Source organism: Pistacia vera, unplaced genomic scaffold (assembly GCF_008641045.1).
Source record: "Pistacia vera cultivar Batoury unplaced genomic scaffold, PisVer_v2 Contig134, whole genome shotgun sequence".
Classification (NCBI taxonomy): domain Eukaryota; kingdom Viridiplantae; phylum Streptophyta; class Magnoliopsida; order Sapindales; family Anacardiaceae; genus Pistacia; species Pistacia vera.
In genome coordinates this window covers 111,644-137,070 of record NW_022195402.1, presented here as the reverse complement: position 1 = coordinate 137,070, position 25,427 = coordinate 111,644, and the positions used below count along the sequence as shown (strand labels likewise).

The 25,427-nt window shown below is 34.6% G+C and overlaps 1 protein-coding gene and 1 pseudogene across 1 annotated transcript; one reads left to right on the top strand and one right to left on the bottom strand.

Moving 5' to 3' along the window:
* Positions 1-5,683: 5,683 nt before the first annotated feature.
* LOC116122432 lies at positions 5,684-15,134 on the bottom strand (annotated as a pseudogene).
* A 5,166-nt stretch (positions 15,135-20,300) lies between these two features.
* Positions 20,301-24,187, top strand: LOC116122431 (methylmalonate-semialdehyde dehydrogenase [acylating], mitochondrial-like). The gene is made up of 6 exons (XM_031408279.1): positions 20,301-20,489; positions 22,102-22,212; positions 22,308-22,459; positions 22,655-22,745; positions 23,214-23,294; positions 24,020-24,187. The coding sequence occupies exons 1-6, from the start codon at positions 20,301-20,303 to the stop codon at positions 24,185-24,187; spliced, it is 792 nt and encodes a 263-aa protein (XP_031264139.1).
* Positions 24,188-25,427: the final 1,240 nt, after the last annotated feature.

Genomic DNA, 25,427 nt, shown 5'->3' with positions numbered 1-25,427 from the left:
GTTCCCCATCGCACAACCTACTCTATTCTCTTTCTCTTAACCCTTAAAGTAGCTTATACTCAAATTCTCTACTAAATCTCAAGCTACTTATCAAGTGTATAAACAAAGGTTTAGAGCTAGCTCATGCTCCCTAATGCACTAATGAAATGCCAACTACAAGATTTCCTCAAAACCGTCATTTTGCACAGGTCACACTAAAACGGCCATAACTTGCGTTATACATCTTGGATTACTATGGTTCTAGTCTCGTTTCAAAGCTTAGAAACAGGGCCATAACTTCTATGTTTTGGTCTCAGCCCAGTTCAATATGTAAGATGCCCAAAAATTACTTAGAAAGTCACGGCAGTGACATGGTAGATTTCACTTAGGCATTTCATCAACCAACTCATGTGCATATAAACACTCTACTAAAATTACTACTATACTTCATTCTCTAGCCATCCAAAATGGGGGGAAACTCCCTCAAATACTCATTATCCCTGTCAAGGAAAGCACTTCCAAAAAGGATTGCACAACATCTCTCAAAATTCATCTCAAATTACATTTCTCTTCACACATCAAAAACACTTCTCATACATGGAGTCTATTCAACAACCACAAAAATAGCTACTCATCTCAACTCAATTTCTCATCAAGCATACTACATACTGATCATGCATATATCTCTACTCAAAAGCTTATTCCAAAACTCAAGTTGGTAGGATTTACTTACTTGTGAAAAGATGACTTCTTTAGCACTTTTCCTTTCCTTTGTTGTCTTGTCTCCTCTCTACAACTCAAAACAACAACAACCAAATAAAACTTCACTATAATTATAAGAAAACTCACATCTAAAGCATGAATCCTTACCTTAGGATGCTTTAGATGAAATCTCTACTCAAAACCCTCTTAATTCCCTTAGAAATCTTGGAAGATTGGATGGAGAAATTGAGAGAATTTAAGCAAATGGAAGAGGCGGTGGAATGGATGGACTAAAGGATTTCTCTACACTTAACTCTTTTTAGTTCATATTATAAGCATCCTTTCCCATTTTGCCCTTGCACTTTTGCTAAAATTCCATCTATATCCTCTGATTCTTTACAAATACACCCCCATCCAAACACAATCTCTACTAAATTTCCTTTTATTTTACTCCCCACTTTTCCTACTAATTAGGGGTAGAATGGTCATTGTGCCCCAAAAGAAGAATTCTCTAGAAAACTCAAGAAACTTTGTGTTAGGCTCGTCGCCGCGGCGAAGCACTTTTCGTCGCCCCAGCGTAACAGGGCAGAACCTACCCCTGGGTGCAGCTCCTCCTCCTCGCCGCGGCGAAGCTTCTTCTTCGCCCCGGCGAAGATTAGATTTCCAAACTTCACCAAAAATTCAACCAATTTCAAGGCAACCATTCAACCAACTCAACATACAAACTCAATTGAAACTGAAACAGTAAACTTTTAACTAATACAGCAAATCTTAAATACGTACCTCAAGTGGGATATTACACATTCTTAGGCTATGAATTCCTACTTTTCCTTATTAATCTTTCGCACCCAACAAATTGAAGATTAACAAATCTAAGTTCATTAAGCTAATGAAATCCTAAATTGATTTCATTGTTTCTCAAATCTATATCTAGCATTCAAAATAACAATGATGATTACCCAAAAAGCTCAACATGATTCATTTCTCAATCTCATCATGTTCAACAAGTAAAATCAATAAAAATTAGAATAATCACATAATCTATGCAATAGAGTATAAAAACAACAATAATCAATTGATTAATCCATAGAAATCCGAATTACATCAAAACCCTAACCCAAACCTTTTAGTACACCCTTTCGTTTCCTTTAATTTGGGATTGGGCAAGATGGGAAGTTTGTATGGAGGAAGCAAAACCCAGTCCATCTCTACCTTTGGACACTTTTCATATCTGTCACAAACATGCATGCATGCTATCTACCATACTCATCATCAACTTACTCCGATTGCCTGCCATTCATGTAATATCCCACTTGAGGTACGTACTTAAGATTTACTGTATTAGTTAAAAGTTTATTGTTTCAACTTTCAATTGAGTTTATATGTTGACTTGGTTGAATGGTTGCCTTGAAATTGGTTGAGTTGTGGCGAAGTTGGAAATCCAATCTTCGCCGCGGCGAGGAGGAGCTGCACCCACGGGTAGGTTCTGCCCTGTTTCGCCGGGGCGACGGAAAGTTATTCGCAGAAAAGACGAGCCTAATACAAAGATTCTTGAGTTTTCTAGAGAATTCTTCTTTTGGGACACAATGACCATTCTACCCCTAATTAGTAGGAAAAGTGGGAAGCAAAATGTAAGAAAATTTAGTAGAGATTGTGTTTGGATGGGGGTGCATTTGAAAAGAATCAAAGGATATAGATGAAATTTCTAAAAAAGGGCAAGGGAAAAATGGGAAATGATGCTTATAATATGAACTAAAAAGAGTTAAGTGTAGAGAAACCCTTTAGTCCATCCATTCCACCGCCTTTTCCATTTGCCTAAGTTCTCTCATTTTCTCCATCCAATTTTCCAAGATTTCTAAGGGATTTAAGAGGGTTTTTGAATAGAGATTTCATCTAAAGCATCATAAGGTAAGGATTCATGCTTTAGATGTGAGTTTTCTTATAATTGTAGTGAAGTCTTATTTTGGTTGTTGTTGTTCTTGTTGTGATTTTGAGTTGTAGAGAGAAGACAAGACAACAAAGGAAAGGAAAGTGCTAAAGAAGTCATCTTTTGACAAGGTAAGTAAATCCAACCCAAGTTAAGGTTCAAGCAATCAAATGATGCATATGTATGCTTATGTTTATGAGCTTGAGACTGATTGTTGAGAATGATATTATTGATGAGTTGATGGCTTTTGATGAGAAGATTTGAACTATGAGAAGTAGAAATGAAGTTGTGGTAACCAAGTGAAGTTTGGTTACATTTAGAAAGAATTTAAGTAGAATATTTGAAGTGTTTTTCTTGGCCATATTTAGATTTATTGTGGAATAGTTTTGCTCCATTAATGGATGGTTAAAGAAAGAAGTAAAGAGGTATCAAAACTAAAATTAAAGTATGCATGCATTATGTTTGATGAAATGCCTAGGTAAAGTCTGCCCTGTCACTGCCGTGACTTTCTAAGTAATTTTTGGGCAACTTACGGACTGAACTGGACTAAGACCAAAACATAGAAGTTATAGCTCTGTTTCTAAGCTTTAAAACGAGACTCAAACCGTAGTAATCAGAGGTGTATAACGAAAGTTATGGTCTTTTTAGTGTGACCTATGCAGAATGACTATTTTTAGGAAATCTTGTATTTGACATTTCATTAGTGCATTACTGAGCATGAGCTAGCTCTACACCTTTGTTTATACACTTGAGAAGTAGCTTGAGATTTAGTAAAGAATTTGAGTATAAGTTCTTTAAGAGTTAAGAGAAAGAGAATAGAGTAGGTTGTGCGATGAGAAACCCATGAGTAATGGGTAGAGTATTCCCGCATGTACGCCGCATTGAGAGAGCGGCATGAGTATTAGATAGAGAAGTGGTATAGCCCGTGAGATTGCATGCGGATGAGGGCTATACCCGAGTACCCGAGAGAGAGAGAGATTATACACTCATATGGCCAAGGGTTCCGAATCTATGCATAACCGAGTCCGATCGACTAGAACGAGTAGAGGTCACGTAGAGTGGGAGCGAGTCCCGACCGTGCCCCTGGTAAGATGGGGCCGTGACTTACGAAAGAGTTAATAGAAAAAGAGTTCTAAGAGAAAGAGAAAGAGAAGGAAAGAGAGAAGTACCAAAGATAAATTGAATGAGAAATTGTAAGGAAAGAATTAAAGAGAGAGAGAGTTACGGGGATAGATGAGTAGAGGATTTACTTACTGAGCATTATTTTAGTGCTCACCCGTTGTTTTCCTATGTTTTGCAGGATCCAGGTGAGGACGCAATCGGATGGACGTCGACACGCGAGGGGAAGCGGTTACACTGTCCACCATGTTTTAATATCTTTTGTACACATTATAAGTTTGTGTAAAAATGTATATGTTTGTAAAGAATATATATATATATATAATAAAAAGAAAGTTTTAGGCCTAATTTCTTTATATTATTTTATATGTATTTTATTATGAGTATTTGAGTAATAGTGGCTGTTACAATTCATTCATTGTAAGAGTAATTTAGATCACAAGAAAAAAATTGCAAGAACTACATATTAACATCAAGGTAGCAAAATGCATTATCATTTCATAAATTTCCTTAAACTCTTGAGGGAATGAAGTTTAATTTAAAAAAGGAGTAATTCCCTGAAGAAGTTCAATTTAAAAAAGGAGCAATGAAATTTGCTACTGGCAAGTAGTACTAAACCAAAAATGTCAAGGCTTTCTTCTCATAGAAATGCATAACCTCAATAGATGAGCACAATTAATCAATTTATATGAAATAACCTTTAAAACAAATGAAAGGAGAAGCAGAGATATACAGCTATAAGCAACAGTATGGACTAAGAATTGTATGTGAATATAGGACAAAAAAACCTATTGAGAATTGTATGTATGTTTTGTTAACTTGACATTTTGTAAATGAACGTCTCTTTGATTATTAATATAGTTTTTTAGAGCTAAGCATATCAAATTGCAGACAATATTTTATCCTCAACGACTATTTAAGCTTCCTATAGTAAGGAGCACGATAAAATGTGAAAAAAAAGAACTTAATTGAGAGCAATTAAGAGGATGCAAATTATTCGCAAGAAAAACCAAAGAACACTGCATATAGGCAAGGTGAGTTTTATGAAATAAACGTTATACTAGAAGCATATGTCACCAAATAGTTCATCAAAAAAAATCATCAATATGAGGATAAAATTTAGCCAGACGTTAAAAATGAAAAGTGGAATTTATATAATAACTTTAAGAAGTCTGGAAACAAATAACAATTAAAAACTAGAGAAAAGCTCATGAAGATATATCAATCCCATATCTATACATTTTAAGGCGCCAAAAAGTCCTGTTTTAGGTTTAGTAAACTGAAACAAAAACCTAGATTTTTCTAGGTTCCAGTATATGGACATAATCCATGAAAAGGTGTAAGCTTGAAATTGAAGGTGCTAAATAAAATCTTGACAACTAGAGAATTAGGTCCATGTCCACGACCTTCATGGCTAAGAACATGCAAGTAATCTTCGCAGCATATTTTCTTCTTGAAACCTTAGGTAAATTGAATGATTATTTTACTAGCATGTGGTCATGAAGACTTTACCAAATGATTCTAGGCATAACAAATTGAGAATGACAGTGAAACATTTTAAATTGAATTTGAGAGAATGGAGTGCTAAAAAAATTGGGAGGAAGATATGAATCCGCTATAAACAATCATGAATGAAAGTTTTAAACAATTCAAAAGGCAACCAAATGAATATTTCCAATTAAATCACATATCATAAAAAAAAATTCAAGACTAGACTGACAAGTAGAAATAGGTTATAAAGCATTTACTAAAAGCCCAAAAATCTCTCCACTGAAAATTACATGTGAAATTTCAGAACTAATACTAATATGAATATGATGAAACTGATTTTCTTTTGGTTAATATATCAGCAAGTTATTTAAGACTCAACAAAACTTGTAATGGGAACAAATCAAATTGGAATAAGACTAGGAATAGGAATAAAAACTCGAATGGGAATGGGTAACTAACCATCAGTGCATGATAACTCAAGATTTTCATACCAGGGTTTGCCTTTACAACGTGAACAAAATAAAGAGAACCTACCTATAGCAAGAGCATTGGTAAAAAAAAATGCAGAATATCACACAACAGATTATCAAACCTAACGAATTAAAAATAAAATGTGATTATTGAACATGTACTCAGTGTTTAGAATAACAAAGCAAATCAATAGATACTAATGGATATAAGACTTGAGTTTTACGCGCCTCAAACCTTGATATGTTCTTCCTTGTTCCTCCTCCAAATGCAAGCATAGGCAAAAAAGCTACAGGTCCTTTAATTTTCAATAAAAGAAATAGAAATGTCACAAATTTTCTATTCAAATATAAACATTACATCAAGCTCTATAAATCAAAATGAAATGATAATCAGGACTGGACAGGTTGGATTGGACTGGACTGGATAGAATTGGATAGGACTGGACTAAAATGGACAGGACAGGACTGGACAGAACGGTATAGAGCTGGACAGGATAGGACTGAACAGGACTAGACCTGACTGGACTGGAAAGGACAGGACTGGATAGGACTGGACAGGACAAGATAGGATGGGACTAGACTGGGCAGGATTGGACTGGACCAAACTGGACTGGATTGAAAAGAACGGGATAGAGCTGGATAGGACAGGACTGAACAGGACTAGACCCGACTGGACTGGATAGGAGTTAGGACAGGACTCGACTGGACTGAATTGGATAGGACTGGACTGGACTGGACAGGATAGGATGGGACGAGACTGGGCAGGAAAGGACTGGGACGGGAACTCTATCATAGATCCATCATTTCACCATCATTGGACAAGACAGGACAGGACTGGATGAGATGGGATGGGACTAGACTGGATTGGAGGACAGGCCAGGACAGGACAGGACAGGACAGGACTGGAGGTCAAGACTGGACTAGACAGGAGAGAACTGGAGTGGACATGACAGGACAGAGCTGGACAGGACAGGATTGGGACCCAGGGAACGGGAACTCTATTATAAATCCATCACTTCATCATCACATATTACAATTATCGTGATGTTGGTAAGATAACTCTTTCTGCTTTTTATCCTTTGTAAGGAAATCAAATTTCTATGAAATGAAGAAAATATTAAGATGAGAGTATATTTCACTCAATGAAGACAATGCAGTTAGTGCCAAATGAGTCCTATTTTCTAGCCATTTATTATCCTACTTTCGAGAACTCTAAAACTTTTTCCTTTTGAGTTCTCCTTGAATGATCATATGAGAGAAGCAGAGAGCAAACATATCCCTGACATTCTTGAAGAAAAATAGAAAGAAAATTGTCCTCCTCTGTGAATGTTCAATATTTCTCCCAATTTTAAGTGACCAACATTACTGTTATTGAGATAGACAAAATTACTGGCTCCGTTTGGTTCAAAATTTGGGGGTTTTGGGAAAAGTTTTTTGAAAAAAGTTAAAAAAAAGTTGAATTGGGCAGGTATTACGATGTAGGATTTATAAATTAATAAAATACCCCATATGTTTGTTTTTTTACAAAATACCCCCTATAATAAAACATTAAAAGTTAACAAAAATACCCCTAACCCACCCTCAAACACCCCCAATAATTTTAAAAAAAATATTTAGGGGTATTTAATTAAATTAACAAATTTAGAGGGTTTAAAAAAAATTGAATAATATTGAAAATAGTATTCCCAAAAATGAGAGTTTTTGGGTATTTTACTGTTTAACTTTTTTGGGAATACTAAGAGTAGTATTCCCAATCTTGAATCAAACGAAGTCACTGTTTCTGTTGGCAATAAAATTCACAAAACTAACTTGAGTAAAAATATTACTGTTATTAGAATATTTTTCCATCTCTTTTAAGAAACATTCAATTTAGTTTTATTCTCCTTCAAGAGATGGAGAACAAGAAAAAGGAGAAACAGGTTTAAAGAGAAAGATGGAGTAAATAAAGACTTGAAAGAGCACATGATGTGACCAGATCAGACATTGAGATAGACAACATTACTGTTCACCTTGGCAGATAACATGACCAAGTTTTTATTCTTTTTTATTTTTTATGAAACTAAAGGAATTGTATTCGTGACAGTTCAAGGAAAAATATACAAATGTGGGTAACATCACTAATATGGAACATATCAAACATGGAATGATGAATTTATAGAGATGCTTTTATCCCTGGGTAATATCACTAATGTGGCAAAATTGTAGTCCAACATTCCAAGATAAGTGCATAATGAAATAATGCAGAATCTCGTGTTCAAGATATGATCAATGTCAGGGAAAGAGAAATTTACAATCCAAGTGTTTTAAGTTATCATCTAAGCAAAAAAGATCTTGCAGCAGTAAAGAGAAGAGAAAATTTTAAAGCTTCAAGCCACTATGAGTAAAGACATAACAGTCACCTGGATCCTTCTCTGACGGCTTAAAAATGAACGTATTGCCACATTTGACAGCAACAGGAAACATCTGTGTATAAAACAGAAATTAAATAAAACGAATGACAACTTTATGGTTAAATCATCTTCCCTTCAGGACCATATTAACAATGTAAGGTTTACCCTTACGCAACAATAAAAAGATTTGTATATTATAAACAATAGCTGAAAGATGAGAATACAAAGCTAAAAAAATATGGTCATAACCACTATGCATTCTTCAATTATCACTGATTACAAGCAACACATGCAATTGCTTTCCTGAATTTTTCCCTACACAATATGATTGCTCTCATGTGCTCCCTAGACCAACACTATAGTGCAATTCAAGATTAAAAGGCCATAAAAGAAAGAGGTATGGCAAGCTTACCCATAAAGGGATCATAGCTGCAAAGTCAAAGAAGCAAATCCCACAACAAACACCAAGTGGCTCTCTAATACTATAGGAATCAATTACATGTGATACATTGGAAAAGTATTCCCCAATTTGCAGAGTTGCCAATCCCCAAGTATGTTTGATAGGAACCCACTCCAATAACTCAACAATTTGGGCTGGGCCGTGGGTCTTTCATGGGCTTGGGTAGAACTCTCCTTGGAAAACTGGCTTGCCAAGGGAGGGTGCCCAAGCCTTTATAACCCACATGGCCACCCTTTTCTCTTTCAATATGGGATCTTAACATTCCACCATGCTTCCACAACCGACGTCCACGTCGGCCTCTTTACCTCTTGGGTGACTACGTGGATCCCCTTTCCCTCGGGCCTCCATGCCCTTTCTCGGGGTAGCAGCCAGAGCCCAAGGTCAGTCTGCCACGGGTCAGCCTGCCACGCGTTGTAATACCCAAGATGTCAAAGGTATGTTCCTAACTCAAAATAGTCCTTTAAATGTTTATTTTATGTTAAAAAGCATAAAATCTAACTAAGGGCAAAATAGTCAATTCATTTAGAACGGTATGAATCAATTATCCATAAAGAGGCTTAGGGGCAAAATGGTTATTTTGCCTATGGATAAGCATTGAAAAAGTCAAGGATGAGTAGGCTTCATTGCATTTAATGGCATTAATTAAGTAATAATTATGTCTAGTGTGAAATGACCAAAATGCCCTTATATGAAGAATTAAGGACTTATGAGTTATACAATTAAAATAATTGGGCCAATTGCATAATTTTGGAAAATAAATGAAATATTTTCCTATAAATGAGATGAAATTCGTTCAAGCCAAGGGAGAGAGCCTTTCTTCAACATTTCTTCCATTTTCTCTCAAATCTTCCATGAAACAAGCTTTCTTTCTCTAGGTTTTCAAGGAGTTTTGCATAATTTTTCAAGGAGAACAAGATAGGAGCCTTGGATCTTCAATTTGAAGGGTTTAAGGTAAGGATTAAAAACTTTAGTTTTGATGTGATTTGAAGATTTGAGGTAGATGTTGAGGTATAATGTTATATATGTAGGATTAAGGTGTAAAAGAAGTCAAAGGCAAAGGATTTGTTGGAGGAAGTCTTTAAAAAGGTAAGGAAGAACCTCCCATGACTTTAGGGTTTATGCTAGGGTTTGTAGATTTTTATGAAACCTTAAATTAAGGCTTTAAGGCATAGAATTAGTTGATGGCAAGTGTAGTTGAACTCATTTATTCTACTTATTGCCTTGAATTCATTATACATGAAGTTATTGCTCTTTATGTTTTATGAGTTGTGATGTTTGATTGAAGAAAATGAAGTGTGGATACTGATTGTGGCAAAAATTGTAGTATTGGAGGCCACATGGTGTTGAATGGTTGCTATTAGAAGTGTTGATGTGTTGTTTGCATTAGCTTACAATGTTATAGCAATAATGGAGGATTATGGAAATGAGATTTTACACTTCCTTTAAGATGTTAAAGACTATCAAGGGGAGGTTTATTTGATCCACAAGTTAACCTATTGGTTAATGTCAATAGGAATTGATGTGGCATAGTTAATATGAAAATTCGGATTTAATGGGCTTAGGGGTTTTGGTAACCCTGCTTCTGTATTTCGACCATAACTTGAGTTATAAAAATCGAAATGAGATGATTCTTGAAGCATTAGAAAGCTAAGACACAGACCTATAACTTTTATGTTTATGCCAAGAGCCAATTCGTTTGAGAAAAGGATGGAAAATGGCCTGAAGCATAAACTGGTTATTAAAGTTTAAGATTTAACATAATCAATTCTTATGATTATGAATTGATTATTAATGTATTATTGTAAGTATGCCATGTACTAATGTTTACCCATTAGTTAGATGATATTTGAAAGATATACATGGTCATGATGTTAATACATGATTAATGTTATGAAATGGCATGAAGATGCAATATAATACATGTTTTAAGATGATGTATGTGAGCAAGAGGTAATGTAAGTGGATTGATAATCCATAGATGAATTAAAAGTATTAAGCTCACCAAAATATGTATTTACATGCCATAAGATGTTAGAGATGCAAATAGACATGATAGAGATGCATATAGACATGATGGAAAACGCGTAAGCATATCCTCGTATACCGGTTGAGGAAAGATGAATATATGCTTTAGATGCTAAATAACGCGTAAGCACGCCTCCCGATGATATGAGCTCTAGATGAAATTTGAGGCTAGATGATATGAAGTGCTTAAGATGCTAAGAAAGGTCCGATCGGCTAGATGTTAAATGTTTCATATGCATTTAGTTGCATTACATGAGTTATGATGTTATTTACATCATGAGATGATTTATACTCATGTTAGATGATTTTAGATGTTATGTCATGATATGTGATGTGTGTGTACACATTGATGTTTATATAGCCATGGGATAAAATGATGAAAAGCATATGAATTAGTAATAAAAGGGGAAGTATCCCTAGATGTAAAAGATAAGTGATGTGTTAACAGATAAGTTTAAATAAAGATCAAATAGTACATTTAGAATGAAACGGATCATTCCTTACTGAGCGATTAGCGCTCACCCTTTCATTGTTGATTGCTTTGCAGGTAGACTAGAAGCGAGGGATGCTAGAGACAGCGGGACTACACGTGAGGGGAGATGATTTATTGTCATCTCGATGTTTTTATCTTGATGTAAATAATGTAAATGATAAATATTTGTGAAATACCTTTGGAAGCTTCCACCCTATAAATATGTTTTGATTGTGTAATTTCTTAAAGTTTGTAAATTATAAGTTTGGATCCTGCGTGACATTTTATATGCATGTTTTGGATATTATTATTATTATCCTTATATAGATTTTTTCTAAATACAACTCGTTCTCCAGACATGTATCCTCGGGATTCTCATTGAGGGATATTCAGAGGATACCTGACTGGAGGGGGGTTTTACACGCGTGCGCTACCACATAGGCGCAAGATCATGCTCTGATACCAATTGATAGGAACCCACTCCAATAACTCAACAATTTGGGTTGGGCCATGGGTCTTTCATAGGCTTGGGTAGAACTCTCTTTGGAAAATCGGCTTGCCAAGGGAGGGTGTCCAAGCCTTTATAACCCACATGCCCACCCTTTTCCCTTTCAATGTGGGATCCTAACAATGTTCAACTATCTCTACACAGTATAATCAAAGAATTCTTAAAGCACAACATTATCAGCTGAAAATTTGTTCAAGTATTAGAAGAGAAACAATGGCACTAACCAAGTCCACGCAGCACATCATTGTGTGCCTCCTCTAGTGTCTTTCCATGTTCAGTAGTAATGTTCATAGCAAGCTTATCCTAGGACCAATTTGTGAAGAATCACTTTACTCAAAAATTAGGATACATAAAAATAAGATGAACAAGTTTAAAAAATTTACCATGTCCCTCTGAATAAGCTCTTGAAATTTGAACATGATGCGTTGACGAGTGGTAACTAGTGTATTTCTCCATGATGGAAAAGCCCATTTCGTTGTGAATATTGGAGCTCTAAACTCCTCATTGGTGGTCAAAGGGACTTGACAAACAACCAGCTGTGTTGCCTATCATGACTTGATAGATAAATTAGTAAAAGAAAAACACAATTGTTTTCAATGATTATTAACTTCACAATATATTGAAATCATCAAAAATGAAATTTTAGGGAAATTTTCCTTATAGGATTTATAACATCGATAGATGCAGAAGACTGGGAATCAACAAATCTACCTCCAATTAGATTGGGAACCCTCTGACATACGACATCAAGACAAATTAATTATAACTTCAGAGAAAGAGCCACAAAGCAACAGAGATGAATAGAGAACTTAAGAACTATAAATATAAATAAATAAATAAAAGAATGCATTTTCTTTATTTCCTTCTTACCCAAAGTAGTTGGGATAAGGCTTCATTGATCTGAGTTGCATTGGATTACATCTAAGCTTACCGGAGGGGTGATTAGCCTCCAAGATGGCTCTATAACGGCTTGATAATTATTCCTTACAGCAGACTTTTGAAGTCTTAATGACTTGAAGTTTCTCACTGCAAAGAAAAATGTCATCCCCATTGTAAGGAAATTGGAAACTTGGTATAATGATTTTTTTAAATTCTCAAGTAGACGGATGGCAAAGAGTAAAACTGATCATCACTCTGAAATCAATCAACTTTAATATGATAAAATTGCAACACTAGTAAGCTTACCGGAGGGGCGCATAGCCTCCAAGACGGCTCCATAATAGCTTGATAATTATTCCTTGCAGCAGACTTTGGAGGTCTTTATGACTTGAAGTTTCTCACTGCAAAGAAAAATGTCATCCCCATTGTAAGGAAATTGGAAACTTGGTATAATGATTTTTTAAAAATTCTCAAGTAGACAGATGGCAAAGAGTAAAACTGATCATCACTCTTAGATCAATCAACTTTAATATGATAAAATTGTAACACTGGTAATATATAGCTTTTCTAGGGGGGAACAACACTCTTCACTTCTGATAACTTCGCTCTCGAATGACCATTATTATGAATACTCACTACTTGTTGTACAATGGTTTTCAAAAAATGTTCAAGTAAAAGGATGGTGAAGAGTAAATTTGATCAACACTCTCAAATCAATCATCTTTAATATGGTATAAAAAAGCAACACTAACACTAAAAAATTGCCCTTCAAAGGGGAATAGCACTCTTGATCTCTGATAACTCTGCTCTCAAATGACCATTCATCCTCCCTTAGCAACACATCATATGTCATTTGACAATTGAACAGCATCAGCTTATTCATAAATCAAATTTTCCAATAATTAAGAACCACTTATTATTCAAGACATCCAGCAATTAAGCATGACAATAATTACTGAATTCTATAATGTTGGAAACCTCCTGTAACACAAAGCTCACGGCACCCAACACACACACACACAAGGCAATAGGCAAAGATAATATGAATGACAGATTGTATTAATAGCTACTGAATGAAAGAACAGAACAAATGCAATTAGCAAACTGATAAATCCCAGCAGTTCGAGGAGCTGGGGACCTCCCACCCAATTTCCAGAAAACTATCTCCTACCCTCCACTCTCTTTCCCATTTATAAGCAAGTTATTCCCTTCTGTAACAAACTTGACAGCCACCTGTCCAGACTCATAACAGACTCCACAATCCTAACAACTTTTATTGCACACCTCAACCCCTGAAAACAAACTCATACCCAGCACCTCTTTATTCTTATTCCTTCTTTTGCCCTTGGATTTATAGACCTTATGTATGGGAGGTCTAACATATAATGGCACATTTTTATATTGATATTAGCAACAATTATTCAAATAAGCCTAGCAAATTGTTCTGCTTTCTTACATCAATATTGATAACAATAATCTAAATCAACCTAACAATAAATGATAAAATCCTGACGCATGGCAATGCTGGAGGCAACAGCTAGCGCCTGAAATTAAGATGCTAAAATTTCTGAATTAACTTTGTCAATAGATTGAGCTGCCCTCATGGAAAATAATCCCAAACACATAAAACTCACTAAAAAATAAAAAGGCTCAAGCCATCAGAAGATATTATTAATCCTGGCATCCAAAATATTCTAAACTTAAATTATATCCATTGAACAACATACAAAGAGTCAAAGCTTGTGCCACACCAAATTCATTTTGCCAAATCAACAAAATTAACCACCAAAATCAAATATAGATTTTGATCAAGAGCCTCTCACAGCTAAAGGCAAAGAAAATATTAAACATTCAACGACTATTGTATGAAAATAGTTAAGAGTTCCACAGCACAGTTTAGGGTATTTATCAACTACAACAAACCAACCTGTATCTGTCAATGCTAACTCCTCTGTTCATTAGTTAGACATACATGAATAAAACTGCACTAGAAAGAAGATCTTAAAATAAATTTCTACACTTGAAAAACAACAATAATCACAAAAAATAAAAATAATAAATCATAAAAAGAAAAGAGTTCATGAGGACACTTTCAAAAAAATTCTACCTGTCATATTTCCTTGTCGGGAGCTTCGCTTTAACATTGTAAACATGTTTTGGAGTTGATAAGTTCTGGATTGCTTTGTCTCAGTCTTTTAAGAATTTGGTGAGGTTTTGATCCAGCTTCTGTCATCTCTTTAATTAACAAAACTTCTCTTTCTGTGAAGCGTCGAGTAGAAGGATGTTCAGAAATGTCCTTTAAAGGTTCATGGTTGTGTGTACCATTTTTAATAGATAGTATCCACAAACCATCATCCTTCTTACCAACAGCTTCAAAAGGACAATTGGTAAGTCGAGAACCTGTTTTTCTCCGGCGGATACTTTCAGCAGAAGACTCATCAATAGTTTTCTGCCTATTACGATAAACAGCTTTTCTGTCACATCCAAGGACTACTACCTTGTCCCTCTTAGATTGCTTGATAGTTACCACATATCCCAGGGATATGGCAAAGTCACTGACATGGTGGATAAGTTCCTCACGATCTACAAAAGTTCCAGGTGGTGGTGGAAGCATTTGTGGGCCTCAATCAACTCTGAGGAATTTTGAGTGTCCATCATTGAATAATGAATCAGATAACCTGCAGTAAACATATAAGTTACAATTTTACACATCCTTATAATCATCACTTATCCCATTATCATCCTCACATCAAATTCAGCTAATGAACCCCAAATCTATATAGGCAATGAAATTAGTTTTATAGATCCATACTATACTAGCCATTCTAAGGACAAAATTATTGACACTTGGTTGCAAATACGAACTATCAGCTTGCAAACAAGATTATTGATATTCTTCAGATAAATTTAAAAAAGAAGAATTAAAATAAAATAAAATAAAAAAAGGAAAAGGAAAGGAAGTTCAAAACCAAAACTTTACATTTCCTCTAGCCACTGATCACACAATAAACATAAATAAATAAACAAATGAATAAATTATTAAGCGGGAAACACTACCCAATTATAATCTCTCAACTCATTTATTAATCTTCAGGAATTAGAGTCCATAATGCAAAGTATACAGAATTCACCAAAACAATTGTCAAAACTGAATTTTGAATGAGACCCATTTTTCAACTGAGCCCGAAACAACAATTTCAGAAAGTTAAATTAAAATTATAGATTGTTCAGACATTCCGTTTTTCTTTTTTCTTTTCTCGAGAACCAAACAGGAGAATGTTAAGGGAAGGCTTACTGGCGACGGCGACGGCGATCGGCCGACAAATTGACGGCACCGAACGTTCCGGGACTGCAGAGGTTTGCTTTTGGTCCTATGATGCGTTGTCTCACAGTAAATCAGCACCAAGTCTTGAGAAAGAGAAAGAGAAAGACAGGGAGATTCAAGGCTGTGCCGTGATGGTATTGTAATTTCAACGTATTTTACAAAAACTTATAATTTATTAAATAAAATTAAGATAGAGGTTTAAATTTAACTTTTTATAAAATTCACTTTAATTTATTGATAAATTTTTTATAATAAATAAAGTATCTTTGAAAATGCTCTAAATAAAGGGGATTGTGATAGCCTCTAAAGGTCATGGGTAAGAAAAATATATTTATGTGTGTACTCCAATTTTTATATAAATTTTGCAGAGGTTGTACTGAAATAAAACGAGGATACATATTTTTTAAAATAATTAAAAAGAGGTTGGGTCCGTTGTGATCCTTTTAACTTAAATTTTTTACACAACTTTTAACCATTGATCCATTTCAACGGTTTAAGAGTTAATAATGTGGCAATGTAAATAATCACCTTCAACTTTTATTACATATTAATTAGATTGTAATAAATTAATGGTCATGAATTTATGTTTCAATTTAAGTCATGAATTTAAATTAAAAAATCATATCCCATTAAAAAGAGACATAACTTTTCTAAAAAGCAAAAGTATGACACTTAAAAAACAATTTAATTTAATTTTAAAAATGCAATAATAATAAATCTATTTGATTATATTATGTAAATGTCAAAACAGTTATTAAAATATATAAATAGCCATTAAGAAATAAACATCTGTCAAAGCCATATTGTATAAGTAGATGATATACATATTACAATATTATTTGACTAAATATCAAGAAAAATATTAAAAGGAATTTCATTAAATCCCCAACAAAACTAATTATATAATCAATCATGATTTTTATTTAGAATACAACATATCTACCATTGTTAAAATGTAAACTAAATCAAAGTAAAACCATTTAACCGAAATAGTTATATTTTTATTTTTGGAATTTTATCAATTAAAAAGGATTGAATAATCATTTTCTATATCCTGAATCCATATCATAATAATCAATATAGTAAAAGAAAAAATTAATAAGGATACAATAGACTTTTCAATATCTTGAATCATTTTTTTTTTATTTTCTCCTTAAAAATTAAATGGAAAAAGACATATCAATTTTGGGCTTTCAAAAAACTTATATTATCCCAAAACTCATCAAATTTATACTTACACAAAAACATTTTATTGAACATTCAAATTTCAAAATATAACCAATAAACTCCAAAATGCTTAACCCAAATTGTTTAACCACAAATTCTAATTATAAAATCTAATGGAATGGAATTGAAACATATGAGGGTTTGTTGTAATAACGCCTATATTAAATTTAGTTTTCACTCCGTTAATTATATTATATTATGTTAATATGGTTGCGTTTGGTTTGGGGTAAAGTAAGATTACTCTAGTAATCTTTGTTTAATTTTCAAGATTCCCTTATTTGATTTGTAAATAATAAAATATTATAGTAATCTTTTGTTGCAAATGGTGTTTACTGTTGGTAATATAGAGGGTAATTAGATTACCTTACCAAGGGGTTATTAAAAGATTGTCGTGGTAATATGATTTTATACCTATTTTGCCTTTAATTAAATACAATTTCGAACACAATTACCTTCAAATGTCTATCAAATAACAATTAGCTAGACCCTTTATATTTGAGAATTTAGCTAAAACACCCCGACCACATAAAAGTTAATAAAATTTCCCTAGCCACCCAAGACCACCGTCAGCCGCTAGCGAAAGTCGCCATATTGGCGCACAATCGACGGGATTTGGCCTGCCATGCACCGATCTGGCTATTTTCGACCTTCGATATGGCCGAAAACGGCCAGATCAAAGATCGATGGCCGAAAACGACCTTATTGAATCACAACCGGCCAGATGCAGTTGGTTGTGCGCCATTCTGACGACTGTCAGCAGTGGCTTGGGATGGGTAGGGGTGATTTTGCTACAAATTAAAGTTTTATATGGTTGGGGTGTTTTAGCAAAATTTCAAATGTAGGGGTTTAAAAGAAATGATTAAAAATAATAATAATATATTAATATTTCAAAAGGAGGGCAATTTAGTAATCTATATAACATACCCACCAATTTATCTTATAACCAAACATATCAATATAACATACCCACCAATTTATTCTAACCAACCAAACACATTTCCCTAAACATTTATAGTAATCTTCAAGGTAATCTATCTTTTCATTAATATAAAATTTTTAGTAATACAATATTCTTTGAACTAAACGCACCCTATATGGACGTTTGGATTATATAATGTTTTATTATAGGGGGATATTATATTAACGGAATAAAATATCACCTTGAAAATTACTGAGAATGTTTAGAAAATGTGTTTGGTTGGTTCGAATAAATTAGTAAATAATATATTTGGTTGGAAGGATAAATGAGTGGGTATATTATATAGATTACTAAATTGCCCTTCTTTTTAAATATTAATATAACAATATTTATTATTATTATTTTTTAAATAATTTCTTTTAACCCCTTACTTTTCAAATTTAGTAAAAACACCATAGTAACCAAAAACGTTTTAAACCTAACAAAAACACTCATACCCACCCAAGTCACTGCCGACAGCTAGCCACCACCGTTGGTAGTGCCACAGATCTAGCTGTGATGTCGGTAATGCCATAGATATGGTCGTTTCACGGCCAGATCTATGGTTGTTTCATGGCCAAAGATGTGGCCATGAAATAGCTAAATCTGGCCTTTTCCGACCATGGGTCTGTGATCTATGGTCGAAAAAAGCCTCACCGGCGCAAGACCGTTGTACACCACTATGACAACTTTTGGCAGTCTCCGGTGACAGTCGACGGTTGCTAGCGGTGGTGACTAGTTCTGGGTATAATGACATTTCTATAAATAATGATAATAACAAGGGCAATGTCATCCGAAAAATTTAAAAAGTGAGGACAAAAGTGTCTGTATGAGTGAATTGAGTGTTTTGTAAATGTTAACAAATATAAGGTTAATTTGGACCAAATGCTTAACTGTTTAAGGGTAACATGGGAAACAAAATTGTATTACCAAGGGTGAATTTTAATAATAGCACCCCACACACCCCCCCCCAAGATAGAATTTAGTGTCATCTAACACTAAGAAATGTTTAGATTTGTGATACTGTATGTGTTTTTGACTTAATTACATTAGAAGGTATCGAACTATCATTTTTTTCCTATTGAAGGTACCAAACTATTTTTTTTCCTGTTGAAGGTACTAAATTATCAATTATTCGTATTGAAGGCATCAAACTTGCACACCGTCAAACACTTTAGAGACTGAACTCTAATACCATTAAAAATAAACGACGTGAGTAGTTTTTAATTCTAAAATGTGTATGTGTAAATTTATGAGGGTTGACGTGTACATGTGGCGCTGACGTGGACTTTTTTAGGGTTGATGTGTACATTTTCATATTTTAACTTCTTCAAATGTACCCCTTCCTCCAATTTTAATTCCTCAGAAAACACAAAATGCATCCAAAATAACCTAAACCACCCAGAACGAAAACTTGGCCTGAGTTCAAACTTGCACACCGTCAAACACTTTAGAGATTGAACTCTAATACCATTAAAAATAAATGACGTGAGTACTTTTTAATTCTAAAATGTGCATGTGTAAATTTATGAGGGTTGACGTGTACATGTGGCACTGACGTGGACTTTTTTAGGGTTGATGTGTACATTTTCATATTTTAACTTCTTCAAATGTACCCCTTCCTCCAATTTTAATTCCTCAGAAAGCACAAAATGCATCCAAAATAACCTAAATCACCAGAACGAAAACTTGGCTTGATTAAAAACTCAGCCTAATCGCGTAACCAAACAATTAAGCAACTAAAACAAAATTACAAAAAAGAAAGCAAGCTAATATGATATTATATTTCTTAAAACCCTGAAGATTTATAAAATAATAAAAAAATAATTTTTAGTTTATTAAAATTATAAAATTATGATGTGTCATAGCAAATATAGTTTATTGGAAAAAGGAAATTGTGAAAAGTCCCTAGGTTAAAATTACAAAAAAGAAAGCAAAAAGACCATAATAATACAGAGAGCAGAGACTTTAAAGAGGCAATATAAATAAATAACGGGATGTACCAAAAAAGCAGCGGGATGTAATATAAAAAGCAGTGGGATGTACAATAAAAAGTAGCAGGATGTACCAAAAAATTAGCGAGACCGGGCAAATAAAAAAAGAAAAAGAAGTAGCGGGACTAGGAATTGTTATGTTTTGTTGCATAACTCTTGAACTAAAAAAAAATCAAGGATTGGCAAGAAAAACCACCTATTGTAGTCTTAAAAGCCGAAGAAATCATGTACACTAATATGAAACTAGAGAGCTTTTACCGCCTTGTGTTGAAGCTGCCCTTAATTTGGGTTGCATTCTAGTGAGAGCTTCAAGAAGCCAATGACATAGTAACCCTAGGACTTATCTCAACTTGAGACCACAAGATTCTCCATCCATGCCTCCTAGAATTGTGGATAAATTTGTTGATGAACAATGCCTTAAGTTATTAGCACTTCATTCAGGTAGTTCATTAAACTTTGCAAGATCTTCTGTGAATGTGAATTCAACTTTTCCAGTTTCACAATCAAACTGCCATGTTATTGGAAATGATAACCTAGCAACTTCTGTTTCTCTCCATTTGAAGGTATCTTTGGTTATTGGCTCTTTGTTTCTTTGTTTTTACTTGCATTTGACAGATATCAGTGTTTTCAAGTCAGTATTGTTTGTAGAAATAATGGGTTTATTGTGATGGATTTCCGAGAAGGCATCGCTTTGTTTTATGTGAATGATTGTGGTGATGATTTTGGCTTTTGATCATGTGACATGTTTGTTTTATCGATTGTTTGGTGACTGGTAAGCCATTGATGTTTATTTAGTTCTGCTTTAGTTAGAGTGTTTTTTTTTTTTTTCATATTTTTGGGTAATATTTTTCATATTTTTGCATTCAAAGGATGTGGTACTCTTTGTAACTGATAGCAATGATGATGGATATATGCCTTTACTATGGAAATTTGAGTTTTAGTTAGTGATTTTTTAGATTATAGAATGAGGGGAATATTTGGGGAATTATCACGTGCCTTAGTTCGTTTGACCATTATAAAGCTAGGGGAATATCTGGGGAATTATCCCTAACTTGTGTCTAGCCTGAGATAATATCTGCCCCAGACTTGTTTGGTAGTTAGGGTTTTCAACAAGGAGAGAAAACACATTATTGGTTACTTGAAAGACAATTGAGGATGAAAGTATAGAGTTCAATAGATTGGAAGAGAATGGAGTCTTTTAAGCTCAACATCAAATCATTTTTAAGCGTTTCCAAGCATTTGTATGGTTTACCCAAATCACAAAGTCTTACATAGTTATTAACCGAAGGTCTGCCAGTTCACAAATTAATAGGAAATAAAAACATGGTCTTGGACAACTTTCTTAAGCTCATGATCAAGTAATTTGGTATACCTATTTATCATTGAAGGAAAAGTATGCTTATCAAGTGAAGACTTCAGTTCTGATTTTGGAGTAAAAAATACAGCCCAATGTGGATAAGTTCTCTAATAATTGAGTTCCATTGATTTACATCATTTGTGGATGAAATTTGTTGAAAGACTGAAAAGAACATATGGGGTATTTAAGTAGAATACTTGATTATGAGTTTGCCATAGGTGCAGATTCCCAAACTCCTAATGCAATGATAAATGATTGGACATTGTGTTATTATTAGTGTGATGTAGAGGATAAAGCTTTTTAGATGGAAGAATGGACAACCTCTCGTGAACCTTTAGTGTACACTTTTGGGCCGTGAAAATGCATCAACGTGTAAATATTAGTGATATAATTTTTTTTTTTGGTTTGGCAAGTTATGACTTTCTGTAGTCCTTGGCCAATAGCTTTCATATGGTAGACCTAGTATCTGCCAAAAGTTTCCAACATTTAAATATTTAGATGCATCACCAAATTTGCGTTCAAGATTATAAAATGACTTCTTGTTAGATTACAAACATAAACAAATGCCAATTGATAGTTTCTCATGAACATGTCGTTCAATACTCTACTTGCTTATTTAGTATATGAAAATTGAATTTTCGTGTTTAAATTTATCATGTTTTAATTTCTCATCATTGAAGAATATATGTACAAACTTGAATTGACATGAAATGATCGTGCTTCTTGTGTCATTGCTTGGTTAATTCTTGTGAACATTTTTTTCTCAAGATTTTTGCAAAAATCTTCTATCATTGAAATCACATTCAAAAATCTCTCAGGATTCTGGTGCTACTTTTATCAATACTCATATTTTTATTTTTATTTTTTTGTCTTTAAAGGATGGTGCTTATGTATATGCAAAAGCATCAGCTAAGGGGAAGCGAATGCAGGTAAGTTTTGTAACTTTTATGAGCGACATGTCTGTTATTTTACCTGTGCAATAGTTAATATAAACTAGAATTGACTAGCTTATTGTTTTCTTCAGTGCAATATTGGTTCCAAAAATCATGCAATTGTCATGTCTGATGCAAGTTTGGATGCTACTTTGAATGCCCTAGTTGCTGCTGGGTTTGGTAGTGTAGGACAAAAGTGCATGGCACTCAACATAGTCGTTTTTGTTGGAAGCTTAACTCCATGGTATGTTTATCTTCCTTGTTAACGTGTGTTGTCTTTGTGGTTTTATCCGTCCTCGAAAAATGATGTTTTAAGTTTTGAAAGGAATCAGGTCTACTTTGTGGAGACTCTAAATCAGTGATAATATATCTTTTATCTGAATTCAATGATAGACATGATTTGGCAAGTATAAGAGTTTCTTTATAACCTTTTTGCCAGGGAAGATAAACTAGTGGAATGTGCCAAAGCACTCAAAGTAACTGCAGGAACTAAACCAGATGCAGACCTTGGTCCAGTAATTAGTAAGCAGGTGCATTCATGTTTAAGCATTTTTTCAATAATTAGATATGCCAATTCTCAAAGAGAAGAACCAGAATTTGTGGACCTCTTTTAATTTAAATCACTTTCCTACTTTTATAATTATAGAAAGCAGGTGCATTCATGAAGTTGTTTCTTTTTTTCTTGATCTCTAGAGACTGGGAGGCCATTTTAGTCCTTGATTGGTGTCCTTTGAATGGTTATTTCTTGTATTTTTTGGTTTTTGTAGTAGATTGCTATTTCACTACTTTATAATTCTTAAATAAAATTTGTTTGTTGTTCCCTGTCAGTAATGGAAAAAAAGAAGTAATTTTCCTATGTATATCATTCTAGTCATTGTTTAAGGTTTAACAGTTGCATTTTTGGGTGTATGCAGGTTGCTTTTTTAAATTGCACCTTTTAATCGGTTCTATTCTCACTGATGATACTACGGTGCTATATGGCTATCAAATATTTATAGGTGAAGGAAAGGATGTGCAGATTGATCCAAGCAGATTTTGAAAATGGTGCAAAACTACTGCTTGATGGTAGAAACATATTGGTATCTGGTTCTTTGTTTCTTTAAGCAGTTAGCTTGTCAAACTTTATCTAGTCGAGTTATTTGTTCAAAATTTGTCTACATAAAAGTTAGATTATATGATCTAAAAAACTAAAATTGTCTAATTAATCAGTGAAAGATTTCTGAAAAAACTGATTTAATGTAAACAAATTAAAAAAAAAAAAAAAACTTGAATTTTGATACAACCACCTGCAGATTAAATCAATCCACAACCAACCAACAATAATTCTCACACAAATCAACCAACACACAGTCAACCAAAACCCAAGATAATGCCCAATACACAAGAATGCAATCCCTACAATGTTTGTATTAAACAGATTAACTGAATGAAAATGGAACAAATGAAAAATGGAATAAACTGAACATAAAACCCTGGCGTTTCGAGGAGCCAGGAGCCTCCATTGTTTTATCAACCCAAAATCAAAGCTGCCTGCTACTACATCTCTCCTTGAATATATACGACTTCCCTTTTTCCACAATTATCCTTACTCACACAATTTGTATTCTCAAAACAAAATCCAACCCAATGACACCTGTACTTTGTGGACCCAACTCCCTTAACAACCTTCCTAATGCCTTTTACGCCCCTTAAGGGTGTAGACTTTATGCACTGCCAGCTTATCAATACCCCCCCTTGAAGATTGACCTTGTCCTCAAGGTGAAATTGTGGGAACTGTATTTGAATCACTTCATATGGTTCCCAGGTGGCTTCAAAATCAGGTAAATGCTGCCATTTGATGATGACCTCTTTAGACCCATCTGACAGAGTATGCACAGGAGAACAGTGTCTGGTTGGACCATTAATTCCATATCCTCAGAGAGTGAGTCTGGAAGGGGTTGGATGGGTACCGATTGATGTAAGCTCCTCTTGAGCTAAGAAATATGGAAGACAGGATGAATACGGGTTGTGGGAGGTAGATCCAATTTATAAGCCATTGGTCCTATGTGTTCCAAAACAGGGTAAGGACCATAGAAACGGGGACTGAGCTTTTCATTCATTTTTTGGGCAAGTGATTTAAACCTGTAGGGCTGAAGCTTCAGGAAAACTAAGTCACCAGGCTGGAAACAGTCGTCTCGCCGATGAAGGTCAGCATTGTGTTTCATGCGAGCTTGAGCCGCAACTAAATTGTCCTTAAGCTCCCTTAACATGGCATTACGCTCAGTCATTTGGACATTGATATCTTCCACGGCGGATGGACAGTCTGTGAATTTTAAGAGGGTGGGAGGATCTTGTCCATAGAGGGCCTTGAAAGGCGTCATTCGGATGGACCCGTGGTAGGTTGTATTATACTAGTATTCTGCCCAAGTCAGCCAATTAGGCCACTGTCGGGGCTGAGAACTGCAGAAACAGCGAAGATACGCTTCGAGGTACCTATTGACCACCCCTGTTTGCCCATCGGTCTGCGGATGGTAAGCCAAACTAAATTTCAGAACAGTGCCGACAGCCTTGAACAACTCCTGCCAAAACTGACTCATAAAGAGTTTGTCTCTGTTAGAGACAATGGAATGAGGGAAACCGTGTAGCCGGACCACTTCCTTAACGAATATGGTGGCCACATCCTTTGCATTGTATGGGTGACTGAGACTAAAAAAAATGGCTGTACTTGGTCAGGCGGTCAACGACAACAAAGATGGTATCAACTCCTTTCGAATGTGGTACCCCCCCTGATAAAGTCCATCGATATGTCCTCAAAAACCTGTTTTGGAATGGGGAGAGGTTGGAGGAGTCCAATAGGTTTTAACGACGACTGCTTATTAAGTTGATAGGTGGTGTAGATTTTAATGTAGCTTTGTATATCTCCCCGAATACCCTCCCAATAAACTACAGAAGATACTCTCTTGTATGTTCTGAAGAAACCTGAGTGGCCGCCACTAGGACTCTGATGGAATTCGGTCAGTAATTTGGAAACAAATCTGGACCCTTTTGGAATAACCAGCCTGTTCTTATAGAATAGGCAGCCCCTGCAGATATGATAGTTGGGTTGGTTAGAAGAGTCAAGGAGAAGATCCTGAATGATTTCCCTGAGTTTCGGATCAGTTTTTGCCTCCGTGGCCATCTCCTCAAATTCAGAAAACTGTACCGTAGATAAAGCTGAAAGGTGTGCCACTTCT